Here is a 17,600-nt window from a genome sequence, read left to right as displayed (position 1 = left end):
GGTCTGGAATTCCACTGCATACTCGGACAGAGGCCGGTTGTTCTGGCGTAGCTTAAGTAACTCACAGGCGGCAGTGGGCCTGTGAGAGGGCTCATCGAAATATGTCAGAAGGCTGTGACAAACTGTTCCAGGTTTGCCAGGCGGAGGTCCTGATGCTCCCACAGTGGGGAGGCCATCGCTAGGGGTTTCCTGTCCAACAATGAAACGATATAGCTGGTTTTAATCCGATCCGTAGAAAACTGGGTTGGCAGTAGGTTGAATCAGATGTAACACTGATTAAGGAATCCTCAGCATAGCTTTGCATACCCAGAGTACCGTGAGGATGCTGGCAGTTGTGTGGGCGTGGCCAGTCCGATATCGGCCAAGGCTACGTGTACCAGAGGGCTGAATGCGGCAGCTCCATCTATCTGATCGGCTAATCTCTGCATGATCGTCATCAGGGAGTCAATACATATTTGCTGTTGTTGCAACCGTTGTGTAATACAGGGAATGGCTTTCAGGCCCGTGGTATCCGCCGGGTCCATGGCCTTGCAAACTGTTAGATTCGTGTACCCTTGAGCCGGCTGAGACAGATGAAGACTCACTGTGGGGAGGCTCACTGTGGATGTCGAAGCCGGGAGGCAGCACAGAGCAGGAGACCGGAGGGATCTTCACCACTGGAAGCCTGAGGTCCCCCCAGGAGGAGCCCATGAGGACCCAAGCCGCTTGGAATTACATGTGGTCTCCTGAAGGCTGGGGTCAGAAGAGGAGTTCCTGAATGTTGAGAAGAGTAGGGCTGAAGCCAGGAGGCCAGCTGGAACTTCACCACTGGAAACGCGTGGTCCCCCCGAGAGGAGCTTGTGAGGACCCAAGCCACTTGGACTTAGGAGGGGCCTCCTGGAGAAGAGCCAGAGTCAGTGTCATAATCCGCTATATTGGTGGGAGGAGCAATCAGATAGGAGTAGCAATCTGATGTATTCCATAGGTGGAGTTAGCAATCTGTCATAATCCGCTATGTTGGTGGGAAGAGCAATCAGATAGGAGTAGCAATCTGATGTATTCCGTAAAGAAAAAGAACGAGGCCCCAGAGAAGCGGGTACCTCTGGTAAGTCCGAAGAGGCAGAGTAGCTTGGGAGACGTAGCCAAAGCAATCCCCTTGCTAACTCAGATAGATAGTGAAATAGAGACCTTTAAATATTGGAAGTGGATGATGTCATCTCAGGGGGACGCCCCTGAGGTTCGCGTTCTTGCTGGTACTTCAATCAGAGCACGCACGCGCGTGTGCCCTAGTTATTCAGGCAACATGGCAGATCTGCAACGTCGAGCCGGTCTGGGGACGACGGAGGGAGATGGCATGGAGACATGGCAGCAGCTAGCCGTCCATCAGATCCGGAGGGAGTCGCCACAGAGGTAAAGAGGGCGGAGTGAGGACGTCGAGCAGCAACAGTCGCAACAGTCAGGAACCAGTGGAACAAAGCCAGAATCAGAAGCCGTGGATGAGTCGAGGTCAGAAGCCAATGGTCAGAAGCCGAAGACAGGAGCCAGAAGTCGGAAGCCGGAATCAGAAGCCAGTAGTCCAAGCCGAGGTCAGAAGCCAGTAGTCAGAAGCCAGTAGTCAGAAGCCGGGGTCGAAAACCAGAAGGTGAAGACAGAAACTAGTAGCTCTCAAGGAGAGTGAGTCTTGTTGCAAGGCGACGTTTGGGCCAAGCTGCAGGGTTTAAATATCCTTGCAGCATCTGATGTCATCCCAGGGCTGTTCCTTGATCTTCCCGTGCTGGCCCCTTTAAATCAGGAACCCGCGCGCATGCCTAGGGGCCAGGGCCAAGCGCGTCGGGTCGACGGCATCTCCCTCGCAGAGGGAGCGCCGCGGCAGAGTCCGGGATTAGGCCTCAAACGGCCGGGAAGGCGGTTCAGTGGCCTGGGCCGGCCCGAAGTATGTGGAGGTACCGGGTCACGACCTGGGACTGTAACATCATCCCTATGCCTCTTCTCTTCCAGGTTATACATATTCATATCCTTTAGTCTCTGATACTGACCCCATACCATTTTGGTAGCCCTTCTCTGGACCACCTCCATCCTATCTCTATCACTTTTGAGATAAGCGCTCCGGAATTGAACCCAATACTCCTGGTGAGCTCTCACCAAATCGCTGTACAAGGGCATCACCACCTCCATTTTCTTACTGGTTATTCCTCACTCTATGCAGCCCAGCATTCTTCTGGTTTTAGCTATCACCTTGTCACATTGCATCACCGTCTTCAGATTGCCAGAAACTATCACCCCAAGATCTCGCTCTCAGCAGGCTTCCCCCCCCCCCCCCCCATCTCATAATGCTCTTTTGGATTACTGCATCCCAGATGCATGACTCTGCACTTCTTGGCATTGAATCCTAGCTGCCAAATCTTTGACCACTCTTCAAGCCTTTGTAAATCCCTTTTCATTCTCTCTACTCCTTCAGGTGTGTCCACTCTGTTGCAGATCTTGGTATCATCTAGGGATGTGAATCATTTTTTGACGATTTAAAATATCGTCCGATATATTTTAAATTGTCAAAAATCGTTAGAGCCGCGATACAATCACAATTCCCCCGATTTATCGTCAAAAAATCGTAAATCGGGGGAAGGGAGAAGGGAAGGGGGAGGGCGGGAAAACCGGCACACTAAAACAACCCTAAAACCCACCCCGACCCTTTAAAATAAATACCCTACCCTCCCGAACACCCCCAAAATGCCTTAAATTACCTGGGGTCCAGAGGAAGGGTCCCGGTGTGATCTTTTACTCTCGGACCTCCGTGCGTTGTAGAAATGGCGCCGGCACTACCTTTGACCTGTCATATGACAGGGCAAAGGTAGCGCCGGCGCCATTTTGTTTTTTTGTCCCCCGACGGCAGGAGCGTAGGAGATCGCTCACGGACCCCCGCTGGACCCCCAGGGACTTTTTCCCAGCTTGGGGGGGCCTCCTGACCCCCACAAGACTTGCCAAAAGTCCAGCGGGGGTCCGGAACGATCTCCTACCGCGAATCGTTTTCCGTACGGAAAATGGCGCCGGCCGTATGGCAACACGATTCGACTGCAGGAGGTTGTTCCGGACCCCCGCTGGACTTTTGGCAAGTCTTGTGTGGGGTCAGGAGGCCCCCCCAAGCTGGCCAAAAGTCCCTGGGGGTCCAGCGGGGGTCCGGAACGACCTCCTGCAGTCGAATCGTTTTTCCGTACGGAAAATGGCGCCGGCCATATGGCGTATGGCCGGCACCATTTTCCGTACGGAAAATGATTCGCGGTAGGAGATCGTTCCGGACCCTCACTGGACTTTTGGCAAGTCTTGTGGGGGTCAGGAGGCCCCCCCAAGCTGGCCAAAAGTCCCTGGGGGTCCAGCGGGGGTCCGGGAGCGATCTCCTACGCTCCTGACGTCGGGGGACAAAAAAACAAAATGGCGCCGGCGCTACCTTTGACCTGTTGACTGGTCAAAGGTAGCGCCGGCGCCATTTCTACAACGCACGGAGGTCCGAGAGTAAAAGATCACACCGGGACCCTTCCTCTGGACCCCAGGTAATTTAAGGCATTTTGGGGGGGTTCGGGAGGGTGGGGGATTTATTTTAAAGGGTCGGGGTGGGTTTTAGGGTTGTTTTAGTGTGCCGGTTTTCCCGCCCTCCCCCCCCCCCACTGGACCCCAGGTAATTTGAGGCATTTTGGGGGGGTTCGGGAGGGTGGGGGATTTATTTTAAAGGGTCGGGGTGGGTTTTAGGGATATTTTTGGTTGCCGGTTTTCGATTTACACGATTTACACGATTTACACGATATTTAAAAAACCCAAACTGCAACGATCCGATTCCCTCCCCCTCCCAGCCAAAATCGATCGTTAAGACGATCGATCACACGATTCACATCTCTAGTATCATCTGCAAATAGACAAGCTTTACCTTCTATCCCTTCCACAATGTCGCTCACAAAGATATTGAACAGAACAGGTCCCAATACCAATCCCTGTGGCACTCCACTTAACACCATTCTTTCTTCAGAGTAAGTTCTATTTATCATTACACGCTATCTCCACCAGTTTGAAATCTACCATGGTGCTCACTCTGAAGCATCTCATTTTGTTCACAAGCCTCCTAAGTGGAACAGAATTAAAAGCTTTGCTGAAATCCAAATAGATGACATCGAGCACTTTCTCAATCCAATTCTTCACCTATATGGTACAAATGGCATATTCAGCCACTTATCCAACTGTAAAGGGGGCATTACTGAGGCATTCCAGGGAGGAATTAAGTTATCTGGCTAATTTAACTGAATATCACTTTTATCCGGCTATGTTACTGGGTTAACCTTAGATCTGCTTGGAAGCAAGTCTAAAGTTATCCGGCCTTGCATGGCTGGATAACTTACTATATACTTGGATATCTTCAAAAGATATGGGGCAGATTTTCAAAGGGTTACGCTGGATAATTTTAAGCAAGTATATTCAGTGGACCATTTATATAGGACAAGTAATTTGGCTAAGTTTAGCCGGATATCTTGTCCACTAAAATGCTTACAGAATAGCCATGTTATGTACGCTTAACACTGGTAAATGGGCTGCTGAGAATCGTTGCAACAGCACAATTTAGATTTTCCATGGAAATAACCTTGTTAAATTTTTTTGTTTCCTCCTTAAACATAAGCTAAATGGCATTTAAAATAGGTCCTGCTTGATTTTTCTCTCCCAGAGCTTATTCTTTTGTGACTGATAACCACAAAGCATTTTTCCCCTGATACGTCTAGTAATTTCCTCCCCATTTTTCTATCACTGGGTGATTGGAGATTCTCTGGAGATGATATCCCTGAAGTCATCATCACTTATATAAACATAGTTACCAAGCCATGGCAATTCCATTGCTATTAGGCAGTAAAGGTCATGGATGAGAATATGAATAATAATTCTCAACTACAGGTAATCACCTATGATTTTCTAAAAGGTTTGTAAGTTTATCATTAATATTATAATGAAATCATTAGCAGCAGTATGTTATAACCAGAATATTTATATAATTATTCTAATTATTCATTGCAGGTTTTCTCTCTATGGCACTCATAGTTGAAGTTCTTTAGGTTGAAAATTGAATTTGCATTTATGTTTTAGACTTCTGATATAATCTGTTATAATAAACTATTTGTTGTGATGCTCACCCACCTCCTTTTTCCTCACTCTTTAAATGATCCCCCTTTTTAGGTCAATTATGATTAAAGGAAAGGAATAGAGTAGCAAGATTTTGGGCAGACTAAAGATGACAGGTGTTTGAAGAGGCCAGAGAAATGAGAATCTGATAATAAAGAAGGAAGGAACAGAATGGGAAATGAGACCAACAACACAAGCAGTGTTAGAGAATTAGCAAACATGGGCAATTCCGTTCAGCCGATGGAAATCAGACTGAAAGCAGAAATTAAACAAGTGAGGTACAAAACAGAACTCTCTATCAGGAGTATCACCAAGGTTATGAATATTGGAAGCAAGGGGGAAGTCAGAATCAAAAAAGGAAATAATTAATGCAGCATTCAGACTGATGACAGACACCAATCAAATGAAAAGAATAATTGCAAAATATCGGAAACCATGCGAGCTAAAAATGTCATATATCTTCAGATTCTGAAAGGAGTCAAAGAGTTTTTATTGGGAAGTAAGAGTGTTTTTTGATTACCTTTGCCTAAATAGGGTCAAAATTGGAAATTGTTATTATGTGACTCAACTAATGATGATGGATTGGCTTAGAGAGAGGGAATATAAAGTACGATACCAAATGTAATACATTTACATGTGTAACTCTTTTGAAAGTTCCCCTGAGAATGTAGAACATGTTTGAAATATGTCACTTTACTCACAGATTTAACGGATTTCATAAAAGGGTCATTGCTCTTTTGGACAAGAGTGATTTTTGCACTCAGCAGAGTTTCCAAATAAACCATAATCAAGGGAAATCTTAGTAGAAAAACACCTATATTACATGAGTTGGATTCAATCTTAGATCTGAAGAGAGATTAATGATATACGAGAAAGTGGAGGGGTAAGCTATATTGAATAGTTTATGGATAATGCCAAGAACAAAGCATACAGACAAGTACAAATGCAGTACAAGAAAGATATAAATATCTCCAAGTGATTCATTTCTTGCTGGATAAAAATAATTGGGATTTTTTTTTTAAATCCCTTATAAGGTTTAGGGAAATGTATTTCTAGATAAAAAATTAAAAAATGCTAAACTCCAAAGTAAAAAAAAAAAGGTATTAAAAGTAAATCATAAAAGTACTGGTTTACCAGCACTTGTGGTCTCTATGATCCCTGGGTTAGACCCAGTCAGGGCTCAAACATCTGTGGCTATTTGTCCTGAGGCTCACAGATCTGGAACTCTCTGGCTGTGGTTGTTAGTTCTAGAATTCCCAGGGCTGATAATCCTGGAAACAAGAGCCCTGTGTTTAATGAGTTAGTTCCAGGGCTTCCAGGGCTGAATATTCTTGTTACAGGGTTTCCAGAGCAGCCAGACATGAAAACACCAGAACAAATGTTAATGGAAATCAAGACCTGGTGCAAAGTGTGGGCATCCCCTCAAAGCCAAGAGCCCCAGATCTGTGAGACCTTGACCTGGGACCCTTCAACCCAAGATTCCTGACTCAAACCTGAGAGCCCCTGACCTTGGGTCTTTGGACTCCAAAGCCCCTGACCCAGGCCTCTCAGAACTGAACGCCCCTGATCAAGATTTGTATTATACAAATAGCTTTATCTCTGAGGTCTAAGATAAGCCTCTGTGCTAAAAAACACTCAATGTTAAGACTCTCTTGTGGATTGGAAACACTAACTTTGGTTTTAGTTCTTTATTTGCATAGAAAGTGTGTTAAAAGTACATTCACTTTTAGGGATGTGAATCATTTTCCATATCGTCTTAACGATAGAAATCGTGTGGCAGGGCAAGAAAATCGTCTTAGGCACGATTTTTTAGTTAAAAAATCGTTAAAAATCGTTTTTTCCGATTAGTGCGCACTAACTCGAGTTAGTGCGCACTAACGGGAGTTAGTGCGCACTAACTGGGAGTTAGTGCGCACTAACTGAAAATGATACAATTTGACACTTTTCAGGTCAGTTAAGGTCAGTTTAGGAATGAATATGTATTCCTATTGGCTGCCCTCTTATTTATTCATGTTACCAAGTTTCCTACTGACAGTATATGGGGGATGGGAAATGGAAACAGTTGGTAGCTTGACAAAACAAGTAATGTGATCAGTCAATGTGACTAGAACTTGTGCCCTAACCCTGATACCAGGGGTATTGTGATCTTCCTGCACACAGTGCCCTATCCCTATTAATGCCAGGAGTGTTGTGATCTTCCTGCACACAGTGCCCTATCCCTAATACCAGGGGTGTTGTGATCTTCCTGCACACAGTGCCCTATTCCTGATACTGGGGGTGTTGTGATCTTCCTGCACACAGTGCCCTATTCCTGATACCGGGGGTGTTGTGATCTTCTTGCACACATCCCGGTATCAGGGATAGGGCACTGCATGCAGGAAGATCACAACACTCCTGGTATTAATAGGGATAGGGCACTGCATGCAGGAAGATCACAACACTCCTGGTATTAATAGGGATAGGGCACTGCATGCAGGAAGATCACAACACCCCTGGTATCAGGGATAGGGCACTGTGTGCAGGAAGATCACAATACCCCGGAGGAGTGAGGTTCAGGCAGCTCCCCCCTGTCTGTGAAGCCAGCCTCTCACTAGTAATGCAGGGAGGGAGCTGTCTCAGACTTCACCATCCTCCCCCCCCCCCCCCCCCTTACCCACACACCATTCACTAGCTGGGACATGGGGGAAGTCAGGAGTGAGGGTCAGGCAGCTCCCCCCTGTCTGTGAAGCCAGCCTCTCACTAGTAATGCAGGGAGGGAGCTGTCTCAGACTTCACCATCCACCCCCCCCCTCACCCACACACCATTCACTAGCTGGGACATGGGGGAAGTCAGGAGTGAGGGACAGGCAGCTCCCCCCTGTCTGTGAAGCCAGCCTCTCACTAGTAATGCAGGGAGGGAGCTGTCTCAGACTTCACCACCCTCCCCCCCCCCCCTCACCCACACACCATTCACTAGCTGGGACATGGGGGAAGTCAGGAGTGAGGGACAGGCAGCTCCCCCCTGTCTGTGAAGCCAGCCTCTCACTAGTAATGCAGGGAGGGAGCTGTCTCAGACTTCACCATCCTCCCCCCCCCCCCTCACCCACACACCATTCACTAGCTGGGACATGGGGGAAGTCAGGAGTGAGGGTCAGGCAGCTTTCCCCTGTCTGTGAAGTCAGCCTCTCACTAGTAATGCAGGGAGGGAGCTGTCTCAGACTTCACCATCCTCCCCCCCCCCCTCACCCACACACCATTCACTAGCTGGGACATGGGGGAAGTCAGGAGTGAGGGTCAGGCAGCTCCCCCCTGTCTGCGAAGCCAGCCTCTCACTAGTAATGCAGGGAGGGAGCTGTCTCAGACTTCACCATCCTCCCCCCCCCCCCTCACCCACACACCATTCACTAGCTGGGACATGGGGGAAGTCAGGAGTGAGGGTCAGGCAGCTCCCCCCTGTCTGTGAAGCCAGCCTCTCACTAGTAATGCAGGGAGGGAGCTGTCTCAGACTTCACCATCCTCCCCCCCCCCCTCACCCACACACCATTCACTAGCTGGGACATGGGGGAAGTCAGGAGTGAGGGTCAGGCAGCTCCCCCCTGTCTGTGAAGCCAGCCTCTCACTAGTAATGCAGGGAGGGAGCTGTCTCAGACTTCACCATCCTCCCCCCCCCTCACCCACACACCATTCACTAGCTGGGACATGGGGGAAGTCAGGAGTGAGGGTCAGGCAGCTCCCCCCTGTCTGTGAAGCCAGCCTCTCACTAGTAATGCAGGGAGGGAGCTGTCTCAGACTTCACCATCCTCCCCCCCCCCCCTCACCCACACACCATTCACTAGCTGGGACATGGGGGAAGTCAGGAGTGAGGGTCAGGCAGCTCCCCCCTGTCTGTGAAGCCAGCCTCTCACTAGTAATGCAGGGAGGGAGCTGTCTCAGACTTCACCATCCTCCCCCCCCCCCCCCCCCCACCCACACACCATTCACTAGCTGGGACATGGGGGAAGTCAGGAGTGAGGGTCAGGCAGCTCCCCCCTGTCTGTGAAGCCAGCCTCTCACTAGTAATGCAGGGAGGGAGCTGTCTCAGACTTCACCATCCTCCCCCCCCCCCCCTCACCCACACACCATTCACTAGCTGGGACATGGGGGAAGTCAGGAGTGAGGGTCAGGCAGCTCCCCCCTGTCTGTGAAGCCAGCCGCTCACTAGTAATGCAGGGAGGGAGCTGTCTCAGACTTCACCATCCTCCCCCCCCCCCCCCCTCACCCACACACCATTCACTAGCTGGGACATGGGGGAAGTCAGGAGTGAGGGTCAGGCAGCTCCCCCCTGTCTGTGAAGCCAGCCTCTCACTAGTAATGCAGGGAGGGAGCTGTCTCAGACTGGTATCAGGGTTAGGGCACTGTGTGCAGGAAGATCACAACACTCCTGGTATTAATAGGGATAGGGCACTGTAAGAGATGACTGTAGTAGATTGAATAAAGATCTGATGTTTCTGCTCTCCTCACACCAAACAAAAACAACACACAAGCAGAGAAGCCCTTCTTACAAAGCTGAGCTAGTGAGTTAAGTAGGAGGAAAAGTAAACATACTGGTGCCAGTGTGGCTACTTAAAAAATACACTTACCAACAATCAATTACATATATTTGAACTGTGTACAGTTCCAGCCAGGACCACCTTTCTAAAATGCACAGTGATTGGCAAATTCAACATGCACTAGCATTTCAGGTGCCTGCTAACAAAAATAATAAACAAACACGTTCTAGTCAGGTGAGTGCTGATCATTACATTACTTTTTTTGTCAAGCTTCCAACTGTTTCCATTTCACATCCCCCCAACCATATTGGTAACATCAATAGATAAGAGCACAGCCAGCCAATAGGAATACATACATACATATTCATTCCTAAGTGACCTTTACTGACCTGGGAAGTGTGAACACTTTGTTTCATTTTCTGTTGGTGTTCGTTAGTTTCCAGTTCCATTTCCCATCCCCCCAACCATCACCTCAGTGGTAACATCAATAGATAAGAGGGCAGCCAGCCAATAGGAACACATATTCATTCCTAACTGACCTTCAGTGACCTGGAAAGTGTTTATTTGTATCATTTTCAGTTAGTGCGCACTAACTCGAGTTAGTGCGCACTAACACGATTTAACGATTTTTAACGATAAATCGTTAGAATTTCTATTGTATCGTGTTCTATAACGATTTAAGACGATATAAACATTATCGGACGATAATTTTAATCGTTGAAAAACGATTCACATCCCTATTCACTTTTATGTTTCACATAATGAAATGCAGCACATGCTTTTTTGTATGCTGAAACTGAGATTATCTTGGTAGTTATTTTAGCACACACAAAAAAATCTATTTAGGATACTGAATTATATTAAATCAGCTCCATGGTGAGGAATGAAAGAAAGGATAGGTTGATGATAGTTATTAGTCCTGGTATAAGGAGTTTGGGGTTGAGGAATAATAGATAAAAATTATTGTTTGTTCAAAAAGAATAAACAGTTTGAGCAAAACAGTTTGAACAAAATAGTTAGAAAAAAACTGAAAGGTGCAGCTGCAAAGGTTAAAAGTATTCAACATGCTTGGACATTGTTTAAAAATACAATCCTAGAGGCACAGTCCATATGTATTCCACGCATTAAGAAAGGTGGAAGGAAGGCAAAACGATACCGTCATGGTTAAAAGGTGAGGTGAAAGAGGCTATTTTAGCCAAAAAATCATCCTTCAAAAATTGGAAGAAGGATCCATCTGAAGAAAATAGGATAAAACATAAGCATTCTCAAGTTAAGTGTAAAACATTGATAAAACAGGCAAAGAGAGAATTTGAAATGAAGTTGGCAATAGAGGCAAAAACTCATAATAAAAACTTTTTAAAATATATCCAAAGCAAGAAACCTGTGAGGGAGTCGGTTGGACCATTAGATGTCCGAGGGGTTAAAGGGGCTCTTAGGGAAGATACGGCCATTGCAGAAAGACTAAATGAATTATTTGCTTCCGTGTTTACTAATGAGGATGTTGGGGAGATACCAGTTCCGGAGATGGTTTTCAGGGGTGATGAGTCAGACGAACTGAACAAAATCACTGTCAACCTGGAAGATGTAGTAGGCCAGATTTACAAACTAAAGAGTAGCAAGTCACCTAGACCGGATAGTATGCATCCTAGGGTACTAAAGGAACTAAAAAATGACATTTCTGACCTATTAGTTAAAATTTGTAACCTATCATTAAAATCATCCATTGTACCTGAAGACTGGAGGGTGGCCAATGTAATCCCAATATTTAAAAAAGGCTCCAGGGGCGATCCGGGTAACTATAGACCAGTGAGCCTAACTTCAGTGCCGGGTAAAATAGTGGAAACTATCCTCAAGATCAAAATTGTAGAGCATATAGAAAGACATGATTTAATGGAACACAGTCTACACGGATTTACCCAAGGGAAGTCTTGCCTAACCAACCTGCTTCATTTTTTTGAAGGGGTTAATAAACATGTGGATAAAGGTGAACTGGTAGATGTAGTGTATTTGGATTTTCAGAAGGCATTTGACAAAGTCCCTCAGGAGAGGCTTCTACGAAAACTAAAAAGTCATGGGGTAGGAGGCGATGTCCTTTCGTGGATTACAAACTGGTTAAAAGACAGGAAACAGAGAGTAAGACTAAATGGTCAATTTTCTCAGTGGAAAAGGGTAAACAGTGGAATGCCTCAGGGATCTGTACCTGGACCGGTGCTTTTCAATATATATATAAATGATCTGGAAAGGAATACGACGAGTGACGTTATCAAATTTGCGGATGATACAAAATTATTCAGAGTAGTTAAATCACAAGCAGACTGTGATACATTACAGGAGGACCTTGCAAGACTGGAAGATAGGGCATCCAAATGGCAGATGAAATTTAATGTGGACAGGTGCAAGGTGTTGCATATAGGGAAAAATAACCCTTGCTGTAGTTACACGATGTTAGGTTCAATATTAGGAGCTACCACCCAAGAGAGAGATCTAGGCTTCATAGTAGATAATATTTTGAAATCGTCAGCTCAGTGTGCTGCAGCAGTCAAAAAAGCAAATAGAATGTTAGGAATTATTAGGAAGGGAATGGTTAATAAAACGGAAAATGTCATAATGCCTCTATATCGCTCCATGGTGAGACCACACCTTGAATACTGTGTACAATTCTGTTCACCGTATCTCAAAAAAGATATAGTTGCAATGGAGAAGGTACAGAGAAGGGCAACTAAAATGATAAAGGGGATGGAACAACTCCCCTATGAGGAAAGGCTGAAGAGGTTAGGGCTTTTCAGCTTGGAGAAGAGACGGCTGAGGGGGGATATAATAGAGGTCTTTAAGATCATGAGAGGTCTTGAACGAGTAGATGTGACTCGGTTATTTACACTTTCGAATAATAGAAGAACTAGGGGGCATTCCATGAAGTTAGTAAGTAGCACATTTAAGACTAATCGGAGAAAATTCTTTTTCACTCAACGCACAATAAAGCTCTGGAATTTGTTGCCAGAGGATGTGGTTAGTGCAGTTAGTGTAGCTGGGTTCAAAAAAGGTTTAGATAAGTTCTTGGAAGAGAAGTCCATTAACTGCAATTAATCAAGTTTGCTTAGGGAATAGACACTGCTATTAATTGCATCAGTAGCATGGGATCTTCTTGGTGTTTGGGTAATTGCCAGGTTCTTGTGGCCTGGTTTGGCCTCTGTTGGAAACAGGATGCTGGGCTTGATGGACCCTTGGTCTGACCTAGCATGGCAATTTCTTATGTTCTTATGTTCTTTGCCATGATCTTAAATTCATAATCCCAGTAAATTTTATAGGATCTGGTTTATAGTATTCCTATCAGGATTATGTTGGAAATTATGATGAAAAATGTATCTTCAATGCTATCAGTGCCAGGACTGATATTATTCTGGGTATCGAGGGCATAGGGTGAGGAGTAATAGAGGGCGATTAGAACACATGGATGTGGAATAAAAGAGAAGGTTGGCAATTCTTAAGGTGAGTGAAATGATATGTGGGAATGGACAGTTTTTATATAATATTACTTGCCCTTCTTTATGGCGCTTTTTTCCAAATCACTTTCAATAATAAAAATTCCAATAATCTTTTCCACCAGAACATGAAACTAAATATTTGAGGAAAGAATAAGTGAATTAAAAAGACTTGTTTGCTTGTATGGGTGTCTGGAAGGAGCTTAAGCTATGTCATTTATTGAAGAGAATACAGGGCCTCCTAAATATCTGGTTGGACTATTTTCCAATGGAAAGGGGCCAAGAGAGAAAGAAACAGAGTGAGGAAATGAGAGGATGAAAGAAAAATCAGGGGACAGATGGATATATTTGAACTTGGAAATGGAAAAGACAAACAGGGGAATAAATAGAAATTAAAGAGGAAAGGTAATAGAGTCAGGTCATGAATCACTTTGTATATCAGAGTAAGAAGTTGAAGCAAACCATGCTACTAAATAGAAAGTTAATGAAGGGAGGCTAAAAGAGGGGAGGGGTGAGTTGCAGTAAAGATCATGATACAAGATCCTATTTGCACAATTCTGAAGAATTTTATTTCTGTGTGTTTGTGTACTGAGCACATGACATTCTATAGGCATTGGAAGTGATTCTGAAGAGACTATTTACATCTGTAAAATGGGCTTTTTGAAAATTACTCCAGGTGGTTGGTACACATAAAAGTACTTGTGGAAACAATTTTGTGGGTACTTTTCCACATGATGAAAAGAGGCATGCCCAAGAAAGATCATTTACATGTGTACTTTTTTTTTTGAAAGTGTGCACGTAAATGTTCACATATATATTAACACTTACTCCCTAGAAAATGTAAATGTGCATGACTAGGCTGCGCAAAAGTAAGTCCAGTCCTGTTAACTTTCAAAGCGGACTTATGTGCATAAGTTTCCTTCGACTGGGCTGAAGTCTTCATGTACACGGAGACTTCTGCCCTAAGTGCACTGATATAAAATGAGGCTCATAGAGAGTCAAGGGTAGGAAAGTGTGAGGAACAGATTATTTATTGTTCATCAGCTTATATCTATTTTACAGTGAATTCTACTAACGATTACAAGATTCAAGGCAAACTGGCTTTACTAGAGGTAGGTCTTGTCAGATGAATTGGATTGATTTATTTGATTGGGTGATCACAGAGTTGGATCGGGGAGAGCACTAGATATAGTTTACTGGGATTTCAGTGAAATCTTCAACACAGTTCTTCTCAATGGATTGCCAAAAACCCTCTTTAAGATCACTACAGGTGGCTAAAAATTCAGCAGCTAGACTGCTGAGCGACATCAACAACATGGACATATTACTCTAATTCTATTTTCTCTCCACTACCTGCTTTTTTTTTTTTTTTTTACAACAAATCATATTTAGAATAAGAACATAAGACTTGCCATATTGGGACAAACCAAAGGTCCATCAAGCTTAGTATACTCTCCTCATTCCAAAAGTGGCCAATACAGGTCACAAATATCTGGCAGAATGCCAAGGACAAATAGATTTCAAGCTGATTTTCCTAGGGATAAGCAGTGGATTTCTGCAACTCTACATTAATAATGGTTTATGAACTTTTCATCCAGTAACTTGCCCAAACCTTTTTGAAATGCAGCTACACTAATAGCTTTCATCACACCCTCTGTCAATGAATTCCAGAGCTTAATTGTGCATGAGTAAAAAGCTTCTGGGATGTTAATGCCAATAAAAAGGAGAGATACAGCATGGGGGGGTGGGGGGGTTACTACCTCAAGTACAAAAACATTTAAATCAGAGAGAATGCAAGGACTGAATCCAATGCTCAACCAATGGAGCATTTTCACAGATGTTCCTAATGTTGGATCGGTGCTCTATGATCCTTGTTTTGATCATTCTAGTTGTCTTACCCACATAAAGTTTTGGACATGGGCATCTAATCACATAGACCACCCCTGAGGAGTTACAATCTGAGACCCCATATAGCACAAATGTTTTCTTTGATGTATGAAAGAAGACATAGCGTCTCTAAAGGGACACACCGAACAGTGTCCACAAGGCTTATGCTCACCTCTACTCAAAGGTTGTGCATTTATAGTACAGAAATCTGAATGTGTTAGCATGTCTTGAAGGTTTTTGCCCTGTCAGTACGTAAACCGTAATGAGCTTTGAAAGACATTGTTAAGGGAAAGTGAAATCCAATGTTTATAAATAATGTTAGTAACAGACTTACTAAGAGTAGAAAAAGGTAATATACAATTAACCGTGGCATCCGGAGACCGATCTTGTGGTAGAAATAATAAATCTCTATTAACATACAGTGCTTGTTAAGGATGTGAATCGTTTTTCTGAGGATTGAAAATATCATACGATATTTTCAAAGTCGTCAGAAATCGGGGGTTCCCCGAAACCGATAGGAAAACCCCAAGAAATTGTTCGTGGGGTTCTCTTATCATTTTGCGGGAGGGCAGGAAAAACGGCACACAAAAACAACCCCTAAACCCACCCTGACCCTTTAAACAGATCCCTTAGCTTCTCCCACCCTACCAAACCCCCAAAAAACTTTTTAAAATTACCTGGTGGTCTGGGGGGTCCCAGGATCGATCTCCCGCTCTCAGGCTGTCGGCTGCCACTAATCAAAATGGCACCGATGGCCGTTTGCCCTTACCATGTGACAGGGTATCCGTGCCATTGGCCAGCCGCTGTCATATGGTAGAGTAATGGACGGCCGGCGCCATCTTTAAAAATGATGCGGGCCATCCAGTGCTCCTACCATGTGATAGAAAATTGCTTTTGAGAATTTCTTATATTCATAACTTTAACAGTTTTGCTCCTAAGACTGAAAGTTAGGTGCCTCATTTTCCACTAAGCTTTTGAAAATTTAGCCAAATGAGCTTAATAAAATGTTTCAATGTTCTTCAAGTTTCATAAATTGAAAACATGTATATTCGCTTCCTCCTAAAACTGGATTTTTTGGGGGGATAGGATGGAATAAAATGTAAAAATGCAGAATGTGCACCTTGATAAATTTGCTAGTTATGATTCTCTTTCCCAGTTTTTATAGATATTAAGTGTCAAGAGATGGAGAATAGAAATGAAACCTCTGTGACCAGCTTTATTCTGCTTGGCTTGGTGCCTGTTCGGGAGCAGCGCATTGTCCTCTTTGTGATGTTTCTGATCATGTACCTCATCACCTTACTGGGAAACAGTGCTATCATCGCTGTGATCCGTCTTAATTCTCATCTCCACATCCCCATGTACTTCTTTCTCAGTGTCCTGTCCTCAGTGGACATTTGTTTTATATCAGTCACTGTTCCAAACTTGTTGCAAAACCTTCTCTCTGAAAGTAAAACCATCTCCTTTGCTGGCTGCCTAACTCAAGTGTACTTCTTAATATTTATAGGAGGAGCAGAGTGTTTCCTTCTAGCGGCGATGGCCTATGACCGCTATGTGGCTATTTGTTATCCTTTGCAGTATTCACTGGTGATGAATTCGAGGCTGTGTCACTGGTTAGTGACTGGTTGCTTTGTTGGGGGTGGTCTTAAGGCTCTTTTACACACTCTTATGCTACTTAGGTTATCTTTCTGCAGCTTCAATATTATTAACCATGTCTTTTGCGATCTTACTGGACTGTATAAGCTTTCATGCACTGATACCTCCCTTAATGAACTTATGATCTTTATTGAGGGACCTTTCTCTCTAATGCTGCCCTTTGTAATAATAGTGTTATCTTACTGTCGCATTATCACAGCTATTCTGAAGATGTCATCTGCAGCGGGGATGCGCAAAGCCTTCTCCACCTGCTCCTCCCATCTCACCGTGGTATCTTTATTTTATGTGTCTGTTATTGTTATGTATGTGCGGCCATCTTCAGCATATTCCCCAGAGAAGGACAAGGTGGTTGCAGTGGTATATGTTGTAGTAACTCCCATGTTAAACCCATTTATTTATAGCCTGAGGAACAATGAAATGAAGGATGCACTGAGGAGAACCATGCTGATAAACCTTGGTCCTCAGAACATGTAGAAAGTAAACCATTGTTGATGTGAAAAGTTGGAGAGTCTCTTTTCTTGTGCTGTTAATGCTGTTTTGTTGCAAAACCTTCCAAGCCACACAGTGATAGGATTAGCAAACAGGGACGGTAACTTTCAAATCAATGCCCTGGCGCACCTGTGCACGTGTGCATTGGCCCACTCCCAGGGATGCAGGTATTTTGTAGCTTGCATGTGTATATGCACGTATATTATAAAATATCCTGCCGTACGCACGTGTGCCAAATTTTAAGTGCGCGCATATGCCACTTCTACCACATAAACCAGGGAATTTTAAAAGAGATGCGCGCCGATGCTGTTCCAGTTTTCACAGTTAATTCCCAGTTCACCCAATTAAGAGATAGCTCCTCCAAACCCCCCTATTTTAATAGCCTTTACTCCCCCAGTTAGCTCTGACCCTTAAAACCCCACATATCTGCATATTTTCTTTATTTTTTAACTTA

The 17,600-nt window shown here is 44.5% G+C and overlaps 1 protein-coding gene across 1 annotated transcript in view; it reads left to right on the top strand.

Annotated features, from left to right (window-relative positions):
* Positions 1-17,131, top strand: part of LOC115098830 (olfactory receptor-like protein DTMT) — a 50,720-nt gene extending 33,589 nt beyond the window's left edge. Inside the window, exon 3 of the mRNA XM_029615825.1 lies at positions 16,161-17,131. Within this exon, the coding sequence (XP_029471685.1) occupies positions 16,161-17,131 (971 nt within the window). The remainder of the gene's footprint in view (positions 1-16,160) is intronic.
* The last annotated feature ends 469 nt before the right edge of the window (positions 17,132-17,600 follow it).

This window comes from Rhinatrema bivittatum, chromosome 1 (genome assembly GCF_901001135.1).
Source record: "Rhinatrema bivittatum chromosome 1, aRhiBiv1.1, whole genome shotgun sequence".
Classification (NCBI taxonomy): domain Eukaryota; kingdom Metazoa; phylum Chordata; class Amphibia; order Gymnophiona; family Rhinatrematidae; genus Rhinatrema; species Rhinatrema bivittatum.
The sequence above is the reverse complement of the archived record's forward strand: the minus strand, read 5'-3'. Positions and strand labels throughout refer to the sequence as shown.